Source organism: Orbicella faveolata, unplaced genomic scaffold (genome assembly GCF_042242905.1).
Source record: "Orbicella faveolata isolate gen_17 unplaced genomic scaffold, um_ofav_v1 contig_1, whole genome shotgun sequence".
Classification (NCBI taxonomy): Eukaryota; Metazoa; Cnidaria; class Anthozoa; order Scleractinia; family Merulinidae; genus Orbicella; species Orbicella faveolata.
In genome coordinates this window covers 36,477,759-36,499,486 of record NW_028301536.1, presented here as the reverse complement: position 1 = coordinate 36,499,486, position 21,728 = coordinate 36,477,759, and the positions used below count along the sequence as shown (strand labels likewise).

The following is a 21,728-nucleotide window of genomic DNA, read 5'->3' as shown; positions in this document are numbered from 1 at the left end:
GACTGTGCACCAATTGAACCAGAATGAAAATGTTCTCTTAAGCACTATATTGACTTTCCCAACTTTGTTGACTTTTATTCCTTGATATGATGTTCAGCGATGAATCTAGTATTTATTTTCTTTGTAAAATTTATAATCATCCGATAACTTAAATTTGAATGCACGAGAGATCGTGTTTTACCTATTATCAACACCGAGAGCAGAGTTAAAAATACGTATTGGAAATTTGGTAGAACACTGTCTTGAGTATTTGATATATCTTCACAATCGAAATTAAAACAAGGAGACTAAACGGGAAGAAGTTATTAAGTTGTAAAAATATATGCTAATTAATATCAGAGATTCCTTTGTTTGAATTTGGTAAATTATTAATGAGTTTGAGAAGTAACCATCTGCGGTGTTTGTTCTCGCGTTTCAAAGTTTTAGTGCCTGTTTAGAAGGAGGGAGGGTTACTCTAGCGAGCGGGTTAACCCTAGCTGGAAGGCAAAAGATAGGCCGGGTTTACAAGCAAAATTTCACAGGTAGGGTAACCCTACAACTCGGTACAGCTTAATGCGTGGTTACACTAAGAGGGTCTGGAAACAATTAGAAAGTTAACCCGGGTAGGCGGGTTAACCCTACCTGGAGTGTTTAGAAGGGAAAAAGAAATAAACCGTCTGCCAGGGTAGCCCTAGTACGTATACGCAGATAGGGTAACCCGCCTACCCGGGAAACCCTAGCTACTTTGTAAGCACGACGAAGAAAAAGAAGCGGAAATGTGCGAGTGCTAGGGTAACCCGCTTGTTAAGGTAACCCTCTCTCCTTGTAAACAGGCCCTTAGGAAGCACTACTATCAAAATGTCTTAGGTTAGACTTTCATTGGCAAGTATGCTTTATAATTTTTCATCATCAATAATTTAATACTCGTGAAAATAGTCAATTATCTTTTAATAAGTGATGAGATCTAAGCCTCTCTTGGCCTGAACAAATTTCTTTGACAATAAGGAAAGGCGGTAACTATGATCTCTTGGGGATGCTAGTATCGAACTCTCGGATCTTGACTGCGATACACATTTTTTCTATTTTTTCCCTCCATTCTGTAATGAGTTTTCCTTCCAATTGAAAAGAAATGTTACAGAATAATCCAGAGCGTGTTTTTATAGATTTCTAACGAGGGCCTTCCCGCTACTCGTCGTTTTTCAAATGCTTTGCGCTGTTTAGAAACTTGTGAAACAAGCTGTCCACTAATCAGGTTTGATATATTACACGATGTTTAGATTCACACTCAATTTTCCCATAAGTCCTTGACAATGTCAAAATACTCAGTTATGTTCACACAGTATCCTTCATCTCAGATGTGCACTGCCGTTGCTAACTTCATTGCTATGCCAAAAGAGCTCCTTTTATGATATCAACAAGCTTGTCGTATAAAGTTTCTTTGGCGTTTATTCCAAAGACAAAATCGATGTGATTCCACTTACTGAAATACTCGTAATATTTAAGGTGGGACAATTTAGACTTTAGAGCTTCAACATCTGTTTTGTTTGCCAGTGTATCATGGCCGCCAAAGAAAAGTACCGTAGGAGTGGTCATCTTCGTTGCGTCGTAAACAGGGGGCGTGTCCTTAAAAAGAAACAAAGGAGAAACAGGGTTAATGCAAGAAACTGCCTTGTGTACAAATTCAACGCCAAGGCCGCATTGTTCAAAGCCCGATTAAGTTAACCTGGGATTGGCGAGAATTTTGATTTCAGTTTTGTAACTTTTCGGTTTGGTTTTCTGTTTCAATTGTTTGCCCTCCGGTTTTGAATTTGAATCAACTCAAACTACACAAAACATAAGCAACGGAATATATTTTTATACAAGAAAAATTGACACTTCGGTTAACTTTTAATCCTGGGTTAGCGTTTCTATATCTGCTCATGATCAGCTTGTCTAGTTTTCTTACTATTCTGCGTAGTTTTTTGCCTAATTAAGTAAACTGTTTTTATGCTGTGTTTTCCTTTTCTTGTAAATCTGGACTAGCCACGAACAATGTATTATCACAAGTAACTGTCCACTTTATTGTCAATTTTCAATCGTGAATTTGTGCAGTCGGGAATCCTTATGCAATATAAGGCGAGATTGCTGTCATCATTTTGTTAGCGAACGGGACTTTGGGTGCGATGTCCAAGAGTTTTCCAAGCAGAAAGGTCTCTGAAGAGTCCCTTGGGCGGAACGAAACGAGCTGCCTAACGCTAGCCACGAACAATGTATCATCAAAACTAACTTCTTGTAAATCTGGCATTATAAAATGGTCGGTTGTTATTGTTGTTGTTGTTGTTGCTGTTGTTATTATTGTCGTTGTTGTTGTTATTGTTGTTATTGTCGTTGTTGCTGTTGTTGTTATTGTCGTTGTTGTTATTGTTGTTGCTGTTATTGTTGTTGTTGTTGTCGCTATTGTTGTTGTTGCTGTTGTTGTTACTGTTGTTGTTATTGTCGTTGTTGTTGTTGTTGCTATTGTTGTTATTGTCGTTATTGTCGTTGTTGTTGTTGTTATTGTTGTTGCTGTTGTTTCCGTTGTTGTTGTTGTTGTTATTGTTGCTATTATTGTTGTTGTTGTTGTTGTTGCTGTTGTTGTTATTGTCGTTGTTGTTGTTGTTATTGTAGTTGCTGCTGTTTCTGTTGTTGTTGTTGTTGTTGTCGTTGTTGCTGTTGCTGTTGTTGTTGTTATTGTTTTTGTTGTTGTTATTGTTGTTGTCTTTATTGTTTCTGTTGTTGTTGTTGTTATTGTTGTTGTCGTCGTCGTCGTTGTTGTTGTTGTTGCTGCTGCTGTTATTGTTGTCGTTGTTGCTATTGTTGTTGCTGTTATTGTTGTCGTTGCTATTGTTGTTGTTGTTGCTATTGTTGCTATTGTCGCTGTCGTTATGGTTGTTGCTGTTACTGTTGTTGTCGTTGTTATTGTTGCCGTTGTAATCGGCTTTCGAACAATCTGGCCCAGAGCTAAACATATGAAAAATGAACGCTGAGTCGTCACGAATTACAAAATTAAAGCAAATGGCAGCACAAAGCGTTAAACATAAAGGAAATTAGTTTACGACAACAAAAGGTTATAATTCATCTGCATAGATATAGAGCAGAGAATGGAGAGTTCAAGAACTGGACTTGAAAAAACGGGGTTAGACTAGGCGATATACGAGGCGCGAAGATACAACAGAGAACGAAGAACTTGAAACCTTGTAAAACATAAATATTGATCTTAAGATTAAAATATGCCAAACAGAGAGAGATTAAAAAGCCATATTGAGTACATCATAAATGTCTGAGTTTCTAGTTGGCGATCAATAAGCACTTAATACCTGGACCCCAAGACCCTCAATGTTTTGACCCACGTCGACGACACGTTACACGTTCTCCTACAATCGGAAAACGCAGTTGAGTTGGGAGGTTTCACAACACTTTTTGGCGCATCCAAGCTTGCGCGCCGTTTGACAAACACGGCAGTGCTTACTGATTTAGCTATCGCTCTTTTGTTGTGAGTGTTTTGTGTGTCAACTACATATCCCCATGAAAGACACCTATTAAATTATAGACTGTTCAAGAGTAAAAGTAATCAAAAAAACTGCGCAATACTTGTCAATTGCAATTCATATTAATAGGCATGAATGTACTGACATTTTCAACTTCAATCTACTAAGTTTTTGAATGACTTTATAGGAGTATTCGCTTTCTTATACAGAAAAAAAAAACAGAACTGAATTCAGTATTACATGCCCTGTGGTTCACATTCAACTGAAAAACTCGGATTCCATTTTATTTCTCGCTAAATTTGCATACTCCATTGCTGGAGGCCTACTCAGCCTCACCAAGCCGACTATTTAAAAAAATTAAAAAAACTAAAAATTACAAAAAATGTAAGATGAGTGTTTTTGTGATGAACAATATTGCAACATAACATACCTGATTGTAATGCTGTCGGTTTCCTTTCCTTCCATAGTCAAACTTCTGACACCTTCCCGATACTATGAGCTGTCAATCAACAACCGATACAAAAAAAAAAAATTTGTGGTTTATCCTCTTTCAAGTAAAAATCAAGTGAATTCATGAGGTAACGATTCCGACAGACTGACGAAAGTGTTCACAAACCAAAATAGGCGAAACAAGGATAAAAAGAAAACAAAAACAACTCAAGAGCTAAACAGCGCAAAGTGGTTAGTTCCTTACATACCTGGCCAAAATGAATGATGTTCTTCAAGGAAGTACCCGCTGGCCAATTCGATAAATAGACCGGAACCCGGCTCTGGTATGGAAAACAAATAACGTTCGAATTAGCTTAAGGACGTTCGCGCGAAAATTTTTCAACATTAATCTTTTTTCTGAGACTTTTACCACTGTACGACGATGAGTTAGTTACGTCAGAAATGGAAAAAAAGATGGGGGGTCACCGACTTCGTATTGGAGAGAACATGCCCGGAAGAACACCGTAAATCTAAAAAAATCGGGCTTCGTTAGCGAATAAGGCCACACTATCTGTAAACCCATGTGTTCTGCCAAATATTGTCTAAGTGGACCTATTAAGTGAATTTAGTCAACTGGTGAGGTTCCTTAAAGAACAAGTTCGCATTTAGCGACCATAGTTTCACGCGCCTTGCAGCCGCAAGATGGCAGGATTCGATGTCCCGTAGACAGAAATCTTCAATTTTTTTTAACTTCCCACATTGATTTTTTGTTCATTTTTGGACAATGTGGAGATAATTGTTAATAAAATCTGTTTCTGGAAAGAAAAGTAGGGGTCACCGGACGTCCAAGATCGTTAAATACAGGCAAAGCTATAGCAATGGCCATCTGCCCTATCATTGTTCATTTTATTACTCAGCGCGCGCTCTCATGCATGACGTGGCGTGTGAATTTGCGTGCGCAGTAAGGATGCGCAGAAACAATTAGCGCGAATGTCATTAACACGAAAGACCGTTTTTGACCACATTTCCTAACACCGAGAAGATAGTTGAAGTTGAGTATTTTTGACGAACCTCGAGGTGATTGGAATGTCGACAATATCTTGAGTGTCTGATATATGTTCTCAATCGAGACTAAAACTAAAGCGAAAAAAAAACAGAGAAATAAACAGATATACATATGCAAGAAATTCGAAAACATCAAGATGGATTTTTGAGCGCTAGTTCGACCATGAGAATAAATAGCGTTCTGGCTAGTTCAAATAGTGTTTAGGCTGGCCTAAATAGCACTCCCGTTAGCCTAAATAGCACTCTGGTTAACCTAAATAACACTCTGGTTACCTAAAAAACACTCTGGTTACCTAAATAGCACTCTAGTTACCTGAAAAACACTCTAGTTAGCCTAAATAACATTCTGATTAGCCTAAATAACGTCCCGGTTAGCCTAAATAGCGTTCCAGTTAGCTTAAATAGTGTTCCGGTTGGTTTAAATAGCACTCTGGTTACCCTTAATAGCGCCCCGGTCAGCTTGAAGAGAACTCCGGTTACCCTTAATATAACACTCTCATAAGCCTAAATAGAACTCCGGTAAGCCTAAATAGCACTCTGATTAGCCTAAATAGAACTTTGATTAGCCTAAATAGGACTCTGATCAGCCTAAATAACACTCTGATTAGCCCAAATAGCACTCCGGTCAGCCTAAATAGCACTCCGGTCAGCCTAAATAGCACTCCGGTTACCCTTAATAGCACTTCAGTTAGCCTAAATAACCCTCTGGTTAACCTACATAACACTACGGTCAGCTTACATAACTAATTGTTTCACTTGCCCGTTCACGCAGCACAACACAACAGCTCTTTCGGAAATTTTAAAATCATGTATAAAACGCTTATTTAGCAAAAAGGTTTCTCTTTTCATAAAAAAATAAGATGTTAAAAAGCATCTTATCCATAATTATACAAAAAATGAGAATTATTATTATTAAAATTATTACTATAATCTCACAGAAAATACTATTCTTTAACATGTGAGTATAAAAGACCTAGAAACGAAGGTTTTACAAGAAACGCCTTCGTACGGCCTACATTTCACATACCCTGTTAATGAGTTCGTCAAATTTATTAAGCTCGCACCGTTCTTTTTATTTAAAAAGAAAACTGAGCACTTTAGTTTTCAGCCTTTTATAGACCCTTTTCATAAATGGCTGCCAATTTAAAATTCTTTTGTTTGCATTTAAATTAGCCTCACTAAACTCGTTTTGGAGTAAAAATTCTTTTGAATTATCAACTCAAAAACGAGGTTAGTCAGGGTAATTTTAATACTTACAAAAGAATTTATAATTGGCAGCCATTTTTAAAAGAGTCTATAACACATGCTAGAAAGTCAGTTAAGAAAAGGCGCTTAAAATAGTAGCCTCGCTGTCTTTTCAATTGCGAGTCAAAGAGGAAGCTATGTTTTGGAGAATATCTATTGTGGATAGCCGGTCGAATATTTCTCATCCTCCAACAATACGCAACAGGATTCAACGACAAATACAGAAAAACCAGGGTCCACGTGTAAAATAACCAATTCCTCAAAGCGATTCTTTGACCGTAGATGCTTATCATCAACCAGCGGCCAAAAGGCGGCAAATAGCAAATCAAGAACACAAGAAAAACATAAAATGTACTCAGTGAAGTTGTTCTGACGCCAAGAGATTACCAAGGTAAGAGAGTGAATCCCCATATAGGCCTTCTACCCAAGATAACCCTCTTAAGGTCATTCTACTGAAAAAGAACCTGCACTGCGATTTTTGTGAAACTTTGCCTATTGATTGTTTATATAATAGGAACTTAAATTTTGAAATGAAAATGAGATGTCCCCATGTTCGTTTAGGAGCAACAGCACCTTGTTTATACCCAATAAATCCTTATGTTAGCACCATAATTGTAGTCAAGATTGCTTGCTAAATTCTCGTTTCCGACGATTGTTTTTTGTTCTACACTGAGAATTGGTCCATATTTTTTTTACACAGAGAAATTCATTACTCAATTCAAAACAACAGAAAAAAATGATAGGTCATCATACTCGTTTGCGAGAACATGACGATTTACTTCTGTGGCGAGGTCCAGCCGTAAAGAAAAAGCCGCCATTTTTTAATGCGCGCGCGCTAATCACGCGTAAAATTATGCGCAGTAGGAATGCGCAATGCAATACTGGGGAATGACCTTAAGTTATTTTTAGACATTGTACCCAGTTCTTCTGCGGACATTACTCGCGCGTTGCGTGGATGTTTTCGTGGAGGATCTTTTTATGTTTCGTCTCGTTTCAAAGCAAAGGAAAACCTCCAACGCCATGGAGATGTCTTCTTTAATATTTTGATTACAAGCAATCTCGGTATGTTTCAATACATCTCGAAACTTTGATAGGAGTTTAAATAAAAGACGGATGTCCTCTGCACAAACAATAACAACTGAATGAACGGCAGCGATGTTTAGACAAACGAGTGCAAAGCAAACAAATGCCCAAACACAAGCCGAACAAACAGGTGGTCGAAAGTGCAGGCAGACGCTCGCTGCCCAAGTAGCAAAAAGTAGTTTAGCAGCAACGGCAACAACGCCAAAGACAACTTCGATTAAAAAACGACTTAATATTCAACCTACAAATCTCGCGAGAATTCAGATTCATTCAGTTTGTCTATACTGTCAGAAATATCCCAAACAGAATATGTAAGACAGCCTCAAAATTCTAAAAAGAAATTTTAAAAATTGGCCGTCGTATAGTTATACACGATTCCGAAGAACGACGCTTAAAAACACACTCCCATAGTGATAACAGAAGCGAATTTAGTCGAGCAACCGATGTGATCTTCTTCGCGTTTAATTGCCATGGCCAAGAAGACAAGGTGTAGAGGCTGGCCCAATAGTGCGACACCGAGATCTGAAACAGCAAGACTCAGCAGCAAGGTCTTCAAAGTAGTTGACAATGACAGCGTCTTCCAGATGGCCTGGATGTTTACAGCATTTATCACGGCGGTGAGACATAACGAAGCGCTTAATACAAAAGTGAACGCGTTAGCCCAATAACGATCTGTAAGTTGCAAGCTTAACGGCAGATACTGTTGTCACAATCTCCCAAATCTCTTTTGCCCATGATATTTTCGTTGAAGAACGCTTACCCATAAATTGTCTCTATGTGGGACCCCTGTGGGCCCTTTTCTTGATCAACAAATTCTCTAAATTGCCATGTTCGTGGCATGAATAAATTAACTCACTTTCTATTTCTGGCCTTTTTAAAACAATGCTTGATTCTAACGAGATCTGCTTAAAATAGCGCATCGTTGTTAAGCAGACAGGCGCAGCTCTAAGCCAAAGACAATCTTGAAGTACTTAATTAAGTGCGATACCCTCCGAGTATGATAATTTTTTCGTCCTAACTAAACTCAAAATAAACCTCAAGCCAGAGTTGAAATTGCTTTATACACCTTAAATTTCAAATACAAACCGTGGCAAATGAAACGCATCAATCACTGTTGAATAGGCCTATTGTTAGTTCCTCAAAATTCTTCCTTGTTCCCGGGTCTCAGGGGAATAAAATAAACAAAACTATTTAATGACTCCCGGCTTCCGTTTTATTTCTTTTCCCTCAAAGGCCCGTCCACACGTATCCGGATATTTTTTAATCCGCAACTTTTTCTTTCCGGTACGGCTTCCGTCCACACTCATCCGGCGAATTCGGCAGCGAATCCGAATATTTTTGCTACGTGTGGACGGGGAAATTTTTCAATCCGGAAAGAAAAGTTGCGGATTCAAAAATATCTGGATACGTGTGGACGAGGCCTAAGTCAGATGGTCTGCGGACAAACCCAGAGTATCGAAAAGGTTAACTCACTACCCGCGGGTTTAACCGTTATCGGATATTTTTGTGAATAAAGAGGATCATGAAAGTGTAGAATGATCATTGCAATAAATTTTCCAATTTAAGTAATTGGAAAGAAGAAGCCTGAAAAAATCAGGGCTTCAACGGGATTCGAACCCGTGACCTCCGCGAACTGAGCTATGAAGCCATACATTGGAAAATTTACTGCGATGATCATTCTTCACTTTCATCTACAACCGCAATTCAAATATGAATTATTTCATATAACTTCACATCAAAGAGAATCATGTTTCCTGTAGGTAGTGTCGGCCGACACTAAAAAAAAATTAAAATAAATTAACCACAGAATCAGAAAAAAAAAATTCCGTTACGCAGTTGCTGGTTACGCCGTTATGCGTTTTACTATTAACCAACCTCTCGGAGCAACGTCACAGCTTTTAGCGCAATCTTGCAGCTCACTGTTTGTCTTAGGCTCAGGCCACACTACGCCGGAGAAATTTGAAAGCGCAACAATCACCGGTCATTATTTTTGGATTTGCGTTTAAGGAAAACTCGGACAGAGAAATCACATGATTCATAACGGCATCATTTTTTAAAACCTCCGTTTTCAAAATGTTTTCCGTCCACACTAAAACGCAAAGCCGGCGTTTTCAAATTCCTCCGGTTCGAAGAGCGTTTTCTAAAAGCTCCGTTTTCGAGCTTGACTAGTGTGGACAGTAGGCCTAACCGTAGAAATAATGCTGCGTTTTCTGCGGCGTAGTGTGGGCTGGGCCTTAGAATGAAAATAATTCCATACTTACCATATTGTTGTTGATGTCATCGAAACCAAACACAAGCTCCCCGATATCATAGCAAACTTTCTCTGACCATTTGCCGCCACAAAAGCCAATATCTAAGAGTTTTTGAAGCACTCGGCCAGGCAAGAACTCGCTCTCGCCAAGAGGATGAAGAAATTGCTGAAAAAAATACAGAAAAACCACTTGAATTAAAGAGGAACAGTATACAAGTGGAAACTTGACTTGAAATGACACAAATTAGCCGTTCACTGCTGCTGAGGTCTCAATTTATTATCTTACGAATTGGTTAATTAATTTATAATCTTTGATAGGCATTACAAAAGTGAGCTTGGGTGAGGCTGTTCGACTCAGACGATAATGGAATCTCAAGGTTGTCACTCCATTAAAACCTAAAAAGGCCCATCACAGATCAACCTTGTTCCCAGGATCTCTTACAGTATCTTCCAGCTCTACCGGAACGAGATCGACCGAGAGAGGGCTGGGGGAAAGATGAGAGACCCTGGGAACGAGGTTGATCACTGGCATAGTTTTCTTTACAAATACAACCATTTTACAGTTGTCTGCTCAGTGACCTGGCCTCTGAATGGCAGCGTGGCTGGATGTGACCTTGTTTTGGTACAGACCTCGCTGCTTTTGTAGTGTAAATCAAGTTGCTCTCATGCTAACTTGTTCGCAGTTAAATGAAAAAGCAGAGAGTTCTGTATCAAAGCAAGGTCACCTCCAGCCTCGCTTGCATTCAAAGGCCAGGTAACTGAGCACATAACTGTAAAACGGCCTACTGGCCAAAATATGACAATGGAGTAACATACGGTACTGTTTTGTCTTGTAGTGGGGTAAGCGGTTTCCGTGCTCTCTCTCGCTCTCTTCGTTTTCTCGAAAGGTCTCTATCAGGCTTAAAAAGCTAACGCAGTCTTATGGTAACAGCTCATACCTCAATGGGATTCAGGGTAAAAGCCAAGTCTCTCAATATTGCCGCAGTGTGGTTCAAGTAGAAAATGGGTGCCAAGGCAATAAACAACTTTACTTTCTTTGCTAGTTCAGGATTGGCTGAGAATTCCGTGAAACCGATCAAGGTTCCTTGAGAGTGGCCAATGTAAAACAGTTGAGTTTGACCGCTGACCTTCAATACGTGTTCCAACATGGCGGGAATGTCATATTGTGCCATTTCCTGAAAACTGAAGAAAAAAAAGTGGACGACGAATGTTCATCGTGTCGTGAGCATGGGACACAGGAAGAAACCTGAGTCCCGTCACGGCTGTCCCGTCGGAAAATCGATTAACGTCGAAACGTCGAAATTCCGTCGTGATCCAAAAGCTGATTTGTGCTCATCCTCGCTCATTTGTTCAAACTTGTCGCGTTGCCAGGAGTCAGGCGCTATCTACAACCTAAAAGAGCTCGAGAGAATAGAAGGGTTCTTGATCCCGTAGCTACGGAGTAGGGTGCCAATTTGCGATTTAGTTCCACCTTTTTTTGAGTAGGCGGGGGGGGGGGGGGGGAGAGAGGGCGCGGAATGGTTGTATTGCAAAAAAATGAAAAATCGGTAAGACCATTACATGCGATGGGTGAAAGAGGATTTTAATTGTTTAAAAATGGGTTGCATGCGATGGGTTTTTGCTGTAAGCTGTTCCGCTTTAATTTTCAGACACCGGTGTCATCCATTGTTTGTTTGTTAATTTGTTTTTTCCTTTCTCTTTGATTCATTTATCCAGCTTGTGTTAGCTGTTTAAAAGTTCGAGTATAAATAAAATTTTATGAATGGAAATGTAAAATTCCGTACACCATTAGAACATAGTGAACATCAGCCTAAAATTTAATTTCCTGCGTAGTCTCTACAGTCCGGTAGGTATATTTTGCAGGTTGCAGGTTACAGGTTGAAATTTAATTATAACTGGAAAACCGCGGGCACTAAAAATAATTATTATATGGCTGTGTCTCACAAGGACTGGGAACTACCGAATTCACGAATTTGATTGGCTGAAATTGATATTGACCGCGGTCTTCATTTTGCGTTGAAAAAGTAGCAGACTAAAATACAAAAATGTTCACCATTTTCTTTTATTTTCTTCTCAATCATTTATGGAAGTGCCAAAAAGCCTAGTGACAAAAAAAAAAGTAAAGAGGACGAGCAAATTTTGGCAGGTTTAAGTTAAGTTCACTGCCATTCGCAAGCAAAATGTCAGCAAACCAGTTACATTAAATTACAGTTTTCTTCTTTGCCATATAATGAACATCTTATTAACCAAGCTAAGTCGGTCTGTATGGGAGAATCTTGACTGAGGTCAAGATTCTCCCATACAGACCTCCTGCTCGGTTAATAAGTATGAGTTATTGACCAAGTGTGAGGTCAAGATGGCTGGATATTGGCCAAGTTCTTTTTTTGCATGTTTATGGACCGAGACGGAGTCGAGGTCCATAAACTCGCAAAAAAAAAAGAACGAGGCCAATATCCAGCCATTTTGACCAAACAAGCTTGGTCAACAAAGGATTTATTATATGGCTTTCGGGGAAATTTTTCTTGCAGGACACGGCGGGTAGTCCCAAGCGGGCAAGATAGCTCCATCTTGTCCGCTCAGGTAGCCAATCACAGCGCAGGATTTGATTCATCTTGCCCGCTCACGGAGCTAGCCATATAATAAGAGTTATTAATAACCTATATATTCATCAGGGGTTCTTACATAAAGTAGTTCGTCTCTTTTACATAGTGAAAACACGATCGATCCGCTAGAAGTACTTATTATATGGCTGGCTCCGTGAGCGGGCAAGATGAATCAAATCTTGTGCTGTGATTGGCTACCCGAGCGGGCAAGATGGAGCTATCTTGCCCGCTCGGGACTACCCGCCATGTCCCACAAGAAAAATTTTCCCGAAAGCCATATAATAAATCCTTTATTGACCAAGCTTGTTCGGCCAAGATGGCTGGATATTGGCCTCGTTCTTTTTTTTGCGTGTTTATGGACCGAGACGGAGTCGAGGTCCATAAACACGCAAAAAAAGAACTTGGCCAATATCCAGCCATCTTGACCTCACACTTGGTCAATAACCCATATTTATTGATTGACACGCTGAGACCAGTGAAATCTCTTCAAAGCCATCTGGATGGCCGCTCCACAGATGTTTCCATCAATTCCAGATTTGGCTCGGGTCTTCCCTCAACAACAGAAGATTGCCATCACAAATGAAGCAAATATATATAAAGAAATGAAATAATACAAGATTTTAACCGATGGAATATACTAGCACAAGCCCAGTGTGCTTTCATTTTGTTACTCACAGGGAAGAAACCAAATTCAGCAGATATTTCAGATGATATTTCAGATGTTTCTTCAAAGACAACAATTCATTGCCAGCTTAAAATGATAGGAATATACTCTCCTCCCATCGCTTTGGCCGATTAGGCACTTAAATGGAAGCCACCTTTCTGAGCGATTGTAAACAGTGTCATGTAACAGTCATGGTAAGTCTACCACCTGTACATTTCTTTTAAGTGCCAGCAGTTTTCCAGTTATAATTAAATTTCAACCTGCAACCTGCAACCTGCAAAATATACCTGCTGTCTACAGTCTATCTAGCAAATCTTAAGTTATCATCTCAAGAAAACTTACCTCCAATCCCAAAATTTTCTGTGGGAAGGTTTTAGGTCAAGATTGCTTCTTGAGTATCTATTTCCCCGGATGTTACCGAGCCATACATCGAAACCATTGTCCGCCAAGATGTAGCCCAGGCTGTCCCAAGGATAATTTTGGACCCAGTTAGAGGAGTCCGCCAGGAGGCCATGCTGTAGGAACACCACAGGTTTGGGGACCGCTTGGGCCTGAGTTCTCTGAGCTTGTCCATGTGGAATGCGCTGAATACCAAGTATAAAATTATCCAGGGTGGTCACATAATGTTCTTCCACTGGGTAGCCACGATTTGTGATCAGCTGACTCTAAAGTTGTTCAAAGACAAGCAGCAGATACCAACAGAGATTACCATAGTCATAGTTTACAGCCCTGTTGCAAGTGCTTTGTTAACAATTCTTTAGAGAAAGAAAGGCTTCTCTTAAATCATCCTTCCCTGTTTGCACATATTTACTAGGGTTCCTGTCCTTTCCTCAATGGTGTTCCCACCTCTTAGTGTTTTTTGTATTGCAAAATATGACACAATGCTGCAATATGTTGACCTATTTCTCACAGGGAATTCTACTTCCCACCCCGCCGCTCGTAATGTTCCCTCCTCCCCCTTTCACTTCCTGGGTAACGCCCCCTGGCCTCCTCAACACGATTATCGTATGAATACAATAAATTAATGTCCTTGAAGAGACCTATTTCCACAGTTTCCATGTTATATACTGAATACTGAGCTTAACGAGATGTTCTTCGGAGTGCTAGTCACCAAGGAAAAGATACTGTATTTAAGCTTATGTGCACCGTGTTATGCAACAGCAATTTTAGCGTGGTGATGGCTGTGTTTTGCCATCGCAGGAGAAGAAACGAAAAGAAGGCGGTCAAGCAATGCATAAGTATTTTGTCTGAACGTCAAACTACTTTCTTCGCCTATTTCCCTGGTCACGATAGAATTTGACCTCTGCATAATGTTTTCTCGGAATACATGAAAGATTTTCAAGACTTGGCCTGTATACGAATGACATAAATGAATACTAAACAGACAGTGTACTGATGTCAACTGATTTGTAATGTGGATTTTCAATAACGGCACAGACATACACGGCCAAACTAAAACGCATTATTGAAATCACACGAAGAAATAATGTAGCAAAAGTATCGCATAAGATCGCATATAAACTCACAACATTGCGAAACGCATCAGGATCCAAAGGCTTTGGACAACAGTCTTTGATCGATAGAACTTCCACGAAAAGCAACAGACTCAACGGAACAATACAGGTTTCACGCAGTGCAAAACTCATCTCTCTTGTCTGATCGCAGGCCTTCCTTTCACTTTCCCTTCTCTGTTGAAGATGAAGTAAACTTGTCAGTTTTGCATGACAATCAACCAGATGACAATGCAATCGCCCACTTGTTATTTGAAAACTGTTAAAACCTCAGAAATATTTGTCGCTAACGGATTTACACAAGGTGAACAGCGAATCGTGTACGGGAGAGAGTAAACTCAATTCTCCCTAAAGAATACTTTTAAATGCGCCCAATTTACAGTGAAACAGACGAAAAGTTATGGAATTGTGTTACTTTAGTGCGTTACACTCCTGTACAACGCGTTACGCGTTACGCACCTATTAATTTGTTTCCGCACGGCGGAAGTATTTGATCAGCGGTTGCCCATTAGTCACCTTGGTAACCGCGTTGTTGTACCCAGGAATGACTGAAATAATCTTGAAGTGAACAACATTTCTACGAATTATTTTCCTAAAATTTACACAGAGAAGACCTTATCATCAACGGAAGGTAAAAGTGTAGTCTTAATTTTAATGTAACGTCTTATAGAAGAGTGATTTACCCCTCAATCGCACAATCAACAGGATTTTCACATTGCGAAACTTCGGTCGAGCCAGATGACAAATAGCACTTATGTTAATCTAAGATAGAAATGTTTCTGTTTTTAGCCAAAACATGTAAGCTTAAGTTCTTTGGAAGTTTAAAAAGTAAATTGACTCAAAGAAAGGGTCATAGTCCTTTAGTAGTTTCCACGGTCCAAACATACCAAGCTTTCACAGGGCTTTAACATCGATTCACGATACGTAAGCATTAGTGTTTCGATTTAATCGAATACTGCTCACGAGTCCTATTTAATTGCAGCACGATGTTGTGTATACGCAGCGTTTTCATTGCTTAAAAAGTGCTGATGAGGTATTTATCGCAAAAAAATTATGTACATTGATGAAAGTAATGTAAGCGCCGATTATAATTTAAAACTTTTCGTAACCCTTCTGTTGGCAATTTATTTAGTCTAAGATTTACTGTTAAAGACATGTGACTTGTATAGGGCCGCTGTAGATTGATGATATTCACTGTTACAACAGTTCATCTTTTCCTCTAGAACCACATAAAAATGGGACGTCTCCCTTATGGGCCAGGAAATGCCCACATTCTACAGAGCAAGGGCCCAGACAAGGGGGTCATGAAGTTCTACTGTACAGAATATTCAACCAACTATGGCAAGGAAGGCTTTATTCCTAGGACTGGTCATCATTCTGGTACTGGATATCAGTCTAATTTTAGACCAGGGGTCTATTACAGTCGTCGCTTGGATGAGCTTGATAACCCTGCAATGGGGTAAGATGATGAAGTAATCATATTTGCAAATACATATAAACAGTGGCGAAGCCCCCACCTCCCTTATTTTGGGTACAAAAAAAGTCACAGAAGAAAGAAAAGCCAACAGGGCAAGCAAACCCCCCCCCCCCTCCATCCCCCCCTCCCCCCTTAGCTCAAGGTCTGGATCCACCACTAGTAAAGGGTTGTTACTGACTGTGTCTGAGGATAATCACAGTACGTATAAAATGCACTATTACTTGTAGCTCTGGGCTAGAAGGAAAAATGTAATGGATGATAACACGTAAACTAGGTGGTCCACAAGACAAAGTCAAATGTATCACTAAATAACTTATCATACTCTTAATAGTAGAAAGCTCTGATTGCCAACAAAGTTTTGTAAAAGATACAAGTTTCAAAATGCAATACATTGTGTGTACAGTGAGTACAATGACTAAAAGATACAATGTTTGAAAATTTGTCCAAAACAACATTAGCTTTTCACTGCCTTTGATGGCTTTCTGTAGTGTCAAACTCAGATCAAATTGTGGGCATACACTGTAAATTAAAATACATATATTTTTCAAGCTGTCAGTTAAGTGTTTCTCCAGGTGAACTATCAACTACATTATGGTGGCCTCATGTAGTGTGATTGTCCGGGTGAGGGTAGTACTGAAAAGAACTGTTGTTGGTGACTGATGTTTTGACAACCTGAGCAGAAGTCATCTTCCGCTCAGGTTGTTGAAGCGTCAGTCACCAACAACAGTTCTTTTCAGAACTACCCTCATCCGGACGATCACACTATACAAACTACTGATACTCCTGGGTTCAAACCATTTACTATTATGGTGGCCTGTTATTTATTTAACTCTGTTTTGTTCCCCAACAAATCCCAATGGCAAAAATTAATAAATATATCAATTGGCAAAACCCAGTTGACAACAAAATGAGCTACTATACGAACTATGATCGCAAGTTTGAGCCACATCACATAGTCATGCTATCTCTCTATCTATTCTCTGATAGATGACATGGGTAAGAACTTGAGATGTCACAAGAAGTTTGAACTGGGTCTCAGAAGATGCACTGGACACTTATAGCACATGTTTAATATTATTATAATTATATAGTAGAACTTGTTTTGGAGTTTTACAAGTTTCAGATGCTTATTAAGTAACCTGTACACACTTTTGTGTTACTTTAACTTAATTTACAAGTTTAACAAGTTTTACAAGTTTTTCTTCATTTATATTTAAATTTGTGCCCATTTTATTCACGCAGTTGACTTGATAATGATGTTAAGCAAACATCGAAACATTGTTGTTGTTTTTTAAACCAAAATGGTTTTTTAAAACTTAAAAGTTTTTCCATATTGTCACAGTGTTTTATAGTTAAGTTGTTGAGAAAATAACTTAATTTAATTCCTATTCTAATATAAATTATATTATTATTAAGAAATTGAAATTTTCTTTGCTTCCCTCAGTCGTCTTTTGACAGACAATTACACATCCATTACCAAGAAACACTTTTTGCCTTCCAAAGGATCAAGTGGCATTGATCCCTTCTCCAGAGGACTCTACATGACAGTAACTAGTGGGTTTGTTAAAGACATCCCTGTCACCATTCCAAGATCGAGACAGGTAAGCAACTGTGCCCAGTAGCATCTAAGGAAATGAATTCTAATCTAGTGTGACTGGTCAAGGCTGTGGTCCTTGAAAAATTATGAGGAGCCCAAAAGTTTCTAACCATGAAATCCTGGGTGCCCAGCACTATAATAAGCTTATATGAAAAATAGACATTTTTCCAGTTCCCCCAAAGCAGAAATTGGTTGCATGCGGCACTCAGGTACTTCTAGAGCAAGGTAAAAATAATACATGTACTTAATAATTATTTGCCTCTAATAAGCTTACATCTTTTTATTGACAATTCTGAGAAATATACATGTAGGGTCAAGGCCAGATTTAGGTGGGGGATTACCTTAAAGCCACCCAGCCTTGACAAATCCTGGATTCATCCCTGGGAGTGGCTTGAAAAGGCATCTTAATTTTGTCAATAATGTTTATATTCTTGGTTATTAATATGCGGCAAGATAATAGTCTGCTTATCAATTAAATCACTATTCAGGTAAAAGACAATCCTTGCTTTTTACAACAATAGGTAAGAGATATTCACATTGACACCAGAGCTAAGGGAACAGTGTATCCATTTCATCGTCCCTTGCTGCACACTCTCAGACAGAAGGATCCCATTTCCAGAGAAAATGCCTTCCATGTAAGTTGAAAATTAGTAAACTAAGGTGCTTCGTTTCATTATAATTATCTGGAAGCTAAAACACATGCTGCCACATTAAATGTTGAACAGAAAACATGATACAGATTGTACAACTGAAACTTCCCCCTCCATATACAGTCTGTACATTGGAATTCCATCCCTGACTGGGGCAAACACACATGATATACTGTATTTTACAAAACTTTTCCCATGCTCTTTACAACATCCACTGAAGAGTTAAAAATCTGAGTTAAAAAGTCAACACTATTTTCAAGATTTCACCATTTCTTGATTTCATTTCTTCAGGGACCAAGCTACATGTCCACAGAAAACCACACCAACTTTCTTGGAACTACCAGTCAGCGAAGTAAGTACTGCTGCTTGCACATGACTGTCAACAAAACATGTAATTTGCGCTTAAGATGGTTCTTTTTCTTTCAGTGGACACTTCAACAAAGACTGTGGGATATAAAGAGGGATCAGGCTTTACACATGCTTATAACGATGAGCCAATCACTTTCAATCCGATGGAGGCTCATGAAGGAATAAGAGATGTAAGATGTGTGATGATTGAATGACTTGGCACAGGACTAAATGTACCTTACTGCTAAATATTTTATTAAGTTTTGCCTTTTCGAGGTGATGCTCATGACACAATGTAGTTCCCCTCTAACAAGTTCTCTACTTTAATAAATGCAGTAGACTTAAGTTTACTATTTTTTTCCTCAACTCATTTTTTTTTCTCAACTCAGCAATTCACATTTTGTTATGACTGAGACGAGAGCATCTTACACCCTACTCACTTCCCTACCCCACATCACTTTACCACTGCTGTACAAACAATTTGGGCTAAACAGTGTATTATGTCTTTTAAAAGGATTAAGATTACCTTTGGGCCATTGCACTGTTCCTCAGCTCTTCATATGCCTTAAGTTGCTACAATGAATTAAGTTTGCTGAGTAATTAATGGATTAACTAATAAAATGTGTTTATGATATTCTTTGTTTTCAGCCACGATGGACTCACAGACCAACAGGCTCAAGTATTATGAAGAGAGATTTTCTCCCTGTTGAATATCTGCATGTGAGTTTAATAAATTTATAATTGTTATAAACTCATCATGGACCAATTCCTGCTAAGCTAATTTATGACAATTTCACACTTAAATAATATTATATTTGAATTTCACTCACAGGGGAATGAGAGTCTGCCAGTTTTGTCTCATGGATCAGAACGTGGCACAGGATTCACTCACGGCACAAAACCAAGACCAGTTTTCTATTCAAAAGTGGGACAGGTAAGGAGAGATGCTGCAAAGTGCACGTACACTGCTCTTAAACAGTCCTCAGCGTTACATCAATCTGATAGTAAATATGTATGTATCTACATGTGCAGTCAAACCCTGCTAATACAGAAACCACTAAGATCTGGCAACCGGGCATACTGGCACTAAAAAATTGACTGTAAAAAGTCTGTATTACATTGAACTCATCTATAAAGTAGGATTTGACTTGTCCACTGCAGAAGATTATAGGGATACTTCACAGGTATTTTGATGTGGTGAGAAATGTCAGTCATCAGTTTATTCCTTAATAAAATCTACATTTTACAGTTGGACTGGACCGCGGATAGTGGATAGAAAAGCTGGAATGTTTTTTTTTTTTCAATCTGAACCTCCAGAGCTCTCCTTTTTTTTGGTAGGGGGGACTGGGTAGGAGGCAGCTGTAGTCCTAGTCTAAAGATGTTATGGAGGGGCAGTGGAAGTGGCAGGGGGTGGGGGAGGGGGGAAGGATAGGACGGTTTTTCAAAACCAAGACTCTACATTTTTCAACCCTACAACGTATGATACTTTTTCGGATGCACCTCAACCCTTTCAACTGCAATGACCATGATAGATCCACTTTGCAGAGAACTGTCATGTCATGAGGGTCGTACAGGGGTATTCTCGTGATGCGTGATTAGCTGATTTTATTTTCCGTAAAACGTGAATTTAGGAAATTACTCTTCGTGACTCGTGACCAGAAGGTTTTGCATGACCCGTGAAGAACCTGAATTATTAACCGATATTCGTGATTTACCACTCTACTGTACGTGATTTTCAGACACAAGTCCTCCGAATGGTTAGAGTCGTCTATCGAGGGTGACTTACATGTGGGTGTGCGATTTGCAATATGGAGTCTTGACTTAGCCATTCGCGATTTTGCTTTCCTCAAACACTGCTTCTAGTGAAGAACAGGTCATTAAAGAGAGCTTACTTGCTTATTTTCGTGATTCGGGAAAACGAAATTTTTATATCTGTGATCCGTGATCCTCTTTATTTCCCGTTCGTGAACCGTGCCAGAGACCCCCTGTATGACCCTCTGTGATAGTGCAGATATTGTCGGCTATTTTTCAGAGTTTGTTTATGGTTATTGAAGCTGGATTTCTTGTGTATATGCCACTTTATATTATCAAAATGTTCAACTCACTGTTATTTTGGACTGATCATTTCATGTATTCATGCCAGGAGTACACAAAACTTGCCGACCTTCATCCACGAGTCCAAGAGCGAATAAAAAAGCTGGATCCAGCCGAATACTCCAACATGGCAAACCCTCATAACTCCTCGAGGTACATGTACCTTGTATTTTGAGATAATTATATACTGCTTTGATCATCAAGGCTGAGGCTTAACATACATCCTTTGGGTAAACTTGAAATTGTTGTGACTTCGTCCGCCATTTTTGATTTTGCGAGGAGAATGGGCTCTAGAATTTTCCCGCGTCGAGATCTCGCGGCACACTCGAGCTCGCGCCTACACGCGCGCTAAACTCATGGCTCACGTTTGAAGGAAAAAATGAATGGTGACAACTAAATCTCTGCCCGCACCAAGAATTCTTGCCATTAAACTAAGTCTTTTCAGGTTCACGCCAAGTAAAACAGATTGTACATAGGTTCGCTCGTTTTCCTCACCTGCACAAACTCATACTCGAGGCCTAGAAGGAGTAAATCCGGCATAGCAGTTAAGGATATTGACCGTAGGTAAACTAAGTGGAGTATAAACCATTTTACAGTTGTCTGTTCAGTGTCCTGGCCTTTGATGGGCAGCGAGGCTGGAGGTGACCTTGTTTTGATATAGACCTCACTGCTTTTGTTGTGTAAAACAAGTTGTTCTGATGCTAACTAGGTGCATTTACATGACAAAAGCAGAGAGGTCTGTATCAAAACAAGGTCACCTCCAGCCTCGCTGCAATTCAAAGGCCAGGTCACCAAGCGGACAACTGTAAAATGGTATATTCTGGGGCCTGTAAATGACTGTAACGGTATGAAAGAATACACCACCAAAAAGGAGCCACCACTACTTGGAAACGAACAGTGAAAAACAGTCAGATACCAAGGATTATATGTCGGTTATTCTTCGCCTATGTAGCGATTCTTTTCAAAAACTTCTAAGGCGTTTTCAGCCCGGTTTCCTAAATACTGTATGCTTTTGTTTCGGGGAAGTAATTATGCTGCCCGATCTCATTTTATGCCAGTGAAAAAGAAGTGTATCAGTATTTTCACAGTGTCACACGATGATACATGTAATTAGGTGGTTCGAGCATTACCAATGTACACGGTGTATATGATCCACGTCTCAACTTCAACACTTTTCGTCCTTTTGAAATTTTTTTCTATCAGTGTATCAATAATACAAATTTCTT

General features: G+C 39.3%; 2 protein-coding genes across 4 annotated transcripts in view; one reads left to right on the top strand and one right to left on the bottom strand.

The window, feature by feature from the left end:
* Positions 1–49: 49 nt before the first annotated feature.
* LOC110065512 (lipase member K-like) lies at positions 50–20,635 on the bottom strand. 2 transcript variants are annotated; one of them, XM_089274519.1, is made up of 8 exons: positions 20,514–20,635; positions 14,352–14,513; positions 13,168–13,490; positions 10,497–10,740; positions 9,569–9,724; positions 4,184–4,255; positions 3,916–3,984; positions 50–1,602 (listed from the first exon to the last, which is right to left on the bottom strand). In XM_089274519.1, the coding sequence occupies exons 2-8, from the start codon at positions 14,469–14,471 to the stop codon at positions 1,363–1,365; spliced, it is 1,224 nt and encodes a 407-aa protein (XP_089130645.1). In that variant the 5' UTR covers positions 14,472–14,513; positions 20,514–20,635; the 3' UTR covers positions 50–1,362. The 2 variants fall into 2 exon arrangements, with proteins under 2 accessions (XP_089130645.1, XP_089130649.1); XM_089274523.1 differs by lacking the exon at positions 20,514–20,635 and adding an exon at positions 14,606–14,853.
* The window catches only part of LOC110065510 (stabilizer of axonemal microtubules 4-like), a 10,746-nt gene continuing 3,880 nt past the window's right edge, over positions 14,863–21,728 (top strand). The window contains exons 1-9 of one of the 2 annotated variants that reach the window (XM_020772664.2): positions 14,863–14,967; positions 15,560–15,795; positions 17,258–17,414; positions 17,932–18,045; positions 18,352–18,412; positions 18,487–18,599; positions 19,057–19,128; positions 19,241–19,342; positions 20,552–20,655. In XM_020772664.2, coding sequence (XP_020628323.2) covers positions 15,572–15,795; positions 17,258–17,414; positions 17,932–18,045; positions 18,352–18,412; positions 18,487–18,599; positions 19,057–19,128; positions 19,241–19,342; positions 20,552–20,655 — 947 coding nt within the window. In that variant the 5' untranslated portion in view covers positions 14,863–14,967; positions 15,560–15,571. Of the gene's footprint in view, positions 14,968–15,542; positions 15,796–17,257; positions 17,415–17,931; positions 18,046–18,351; positions 18,413–18,486; positions 18,600–19,056; positions 19,129–19,240; positions 19,343–20,551; positions 20,656–21,728 lie in introns of both variants that reach the window. The other variant, XM_089274515.1, reaches the window with a different exon arrangement.

Bases quoted from the DNA above. Each gene is read 5' to 3' on its own strand.
- LOC110065512 (XM_089274519.1), bottom strand. From the start codon at position 14,471: ATGAGTTTTGCACTGCGTGAAACCTGTATTGTTCCGTTGAGTCTGTTG. The intron at 10,741-13,167 runs GTAAGTTTTCTT...TTTTTTCTTCAG, and splicing joins AGAAAATTTTGGGATTGGAG to TTTTCAGGAAATGGCACAAT. The intron at 4,256-9,568 runs GTAAGTATGGAA...TTTCCATACCAG, and splicing joins ATGACATCAACAACAATATG to AGCCGGGTTCCGGTCTATTT.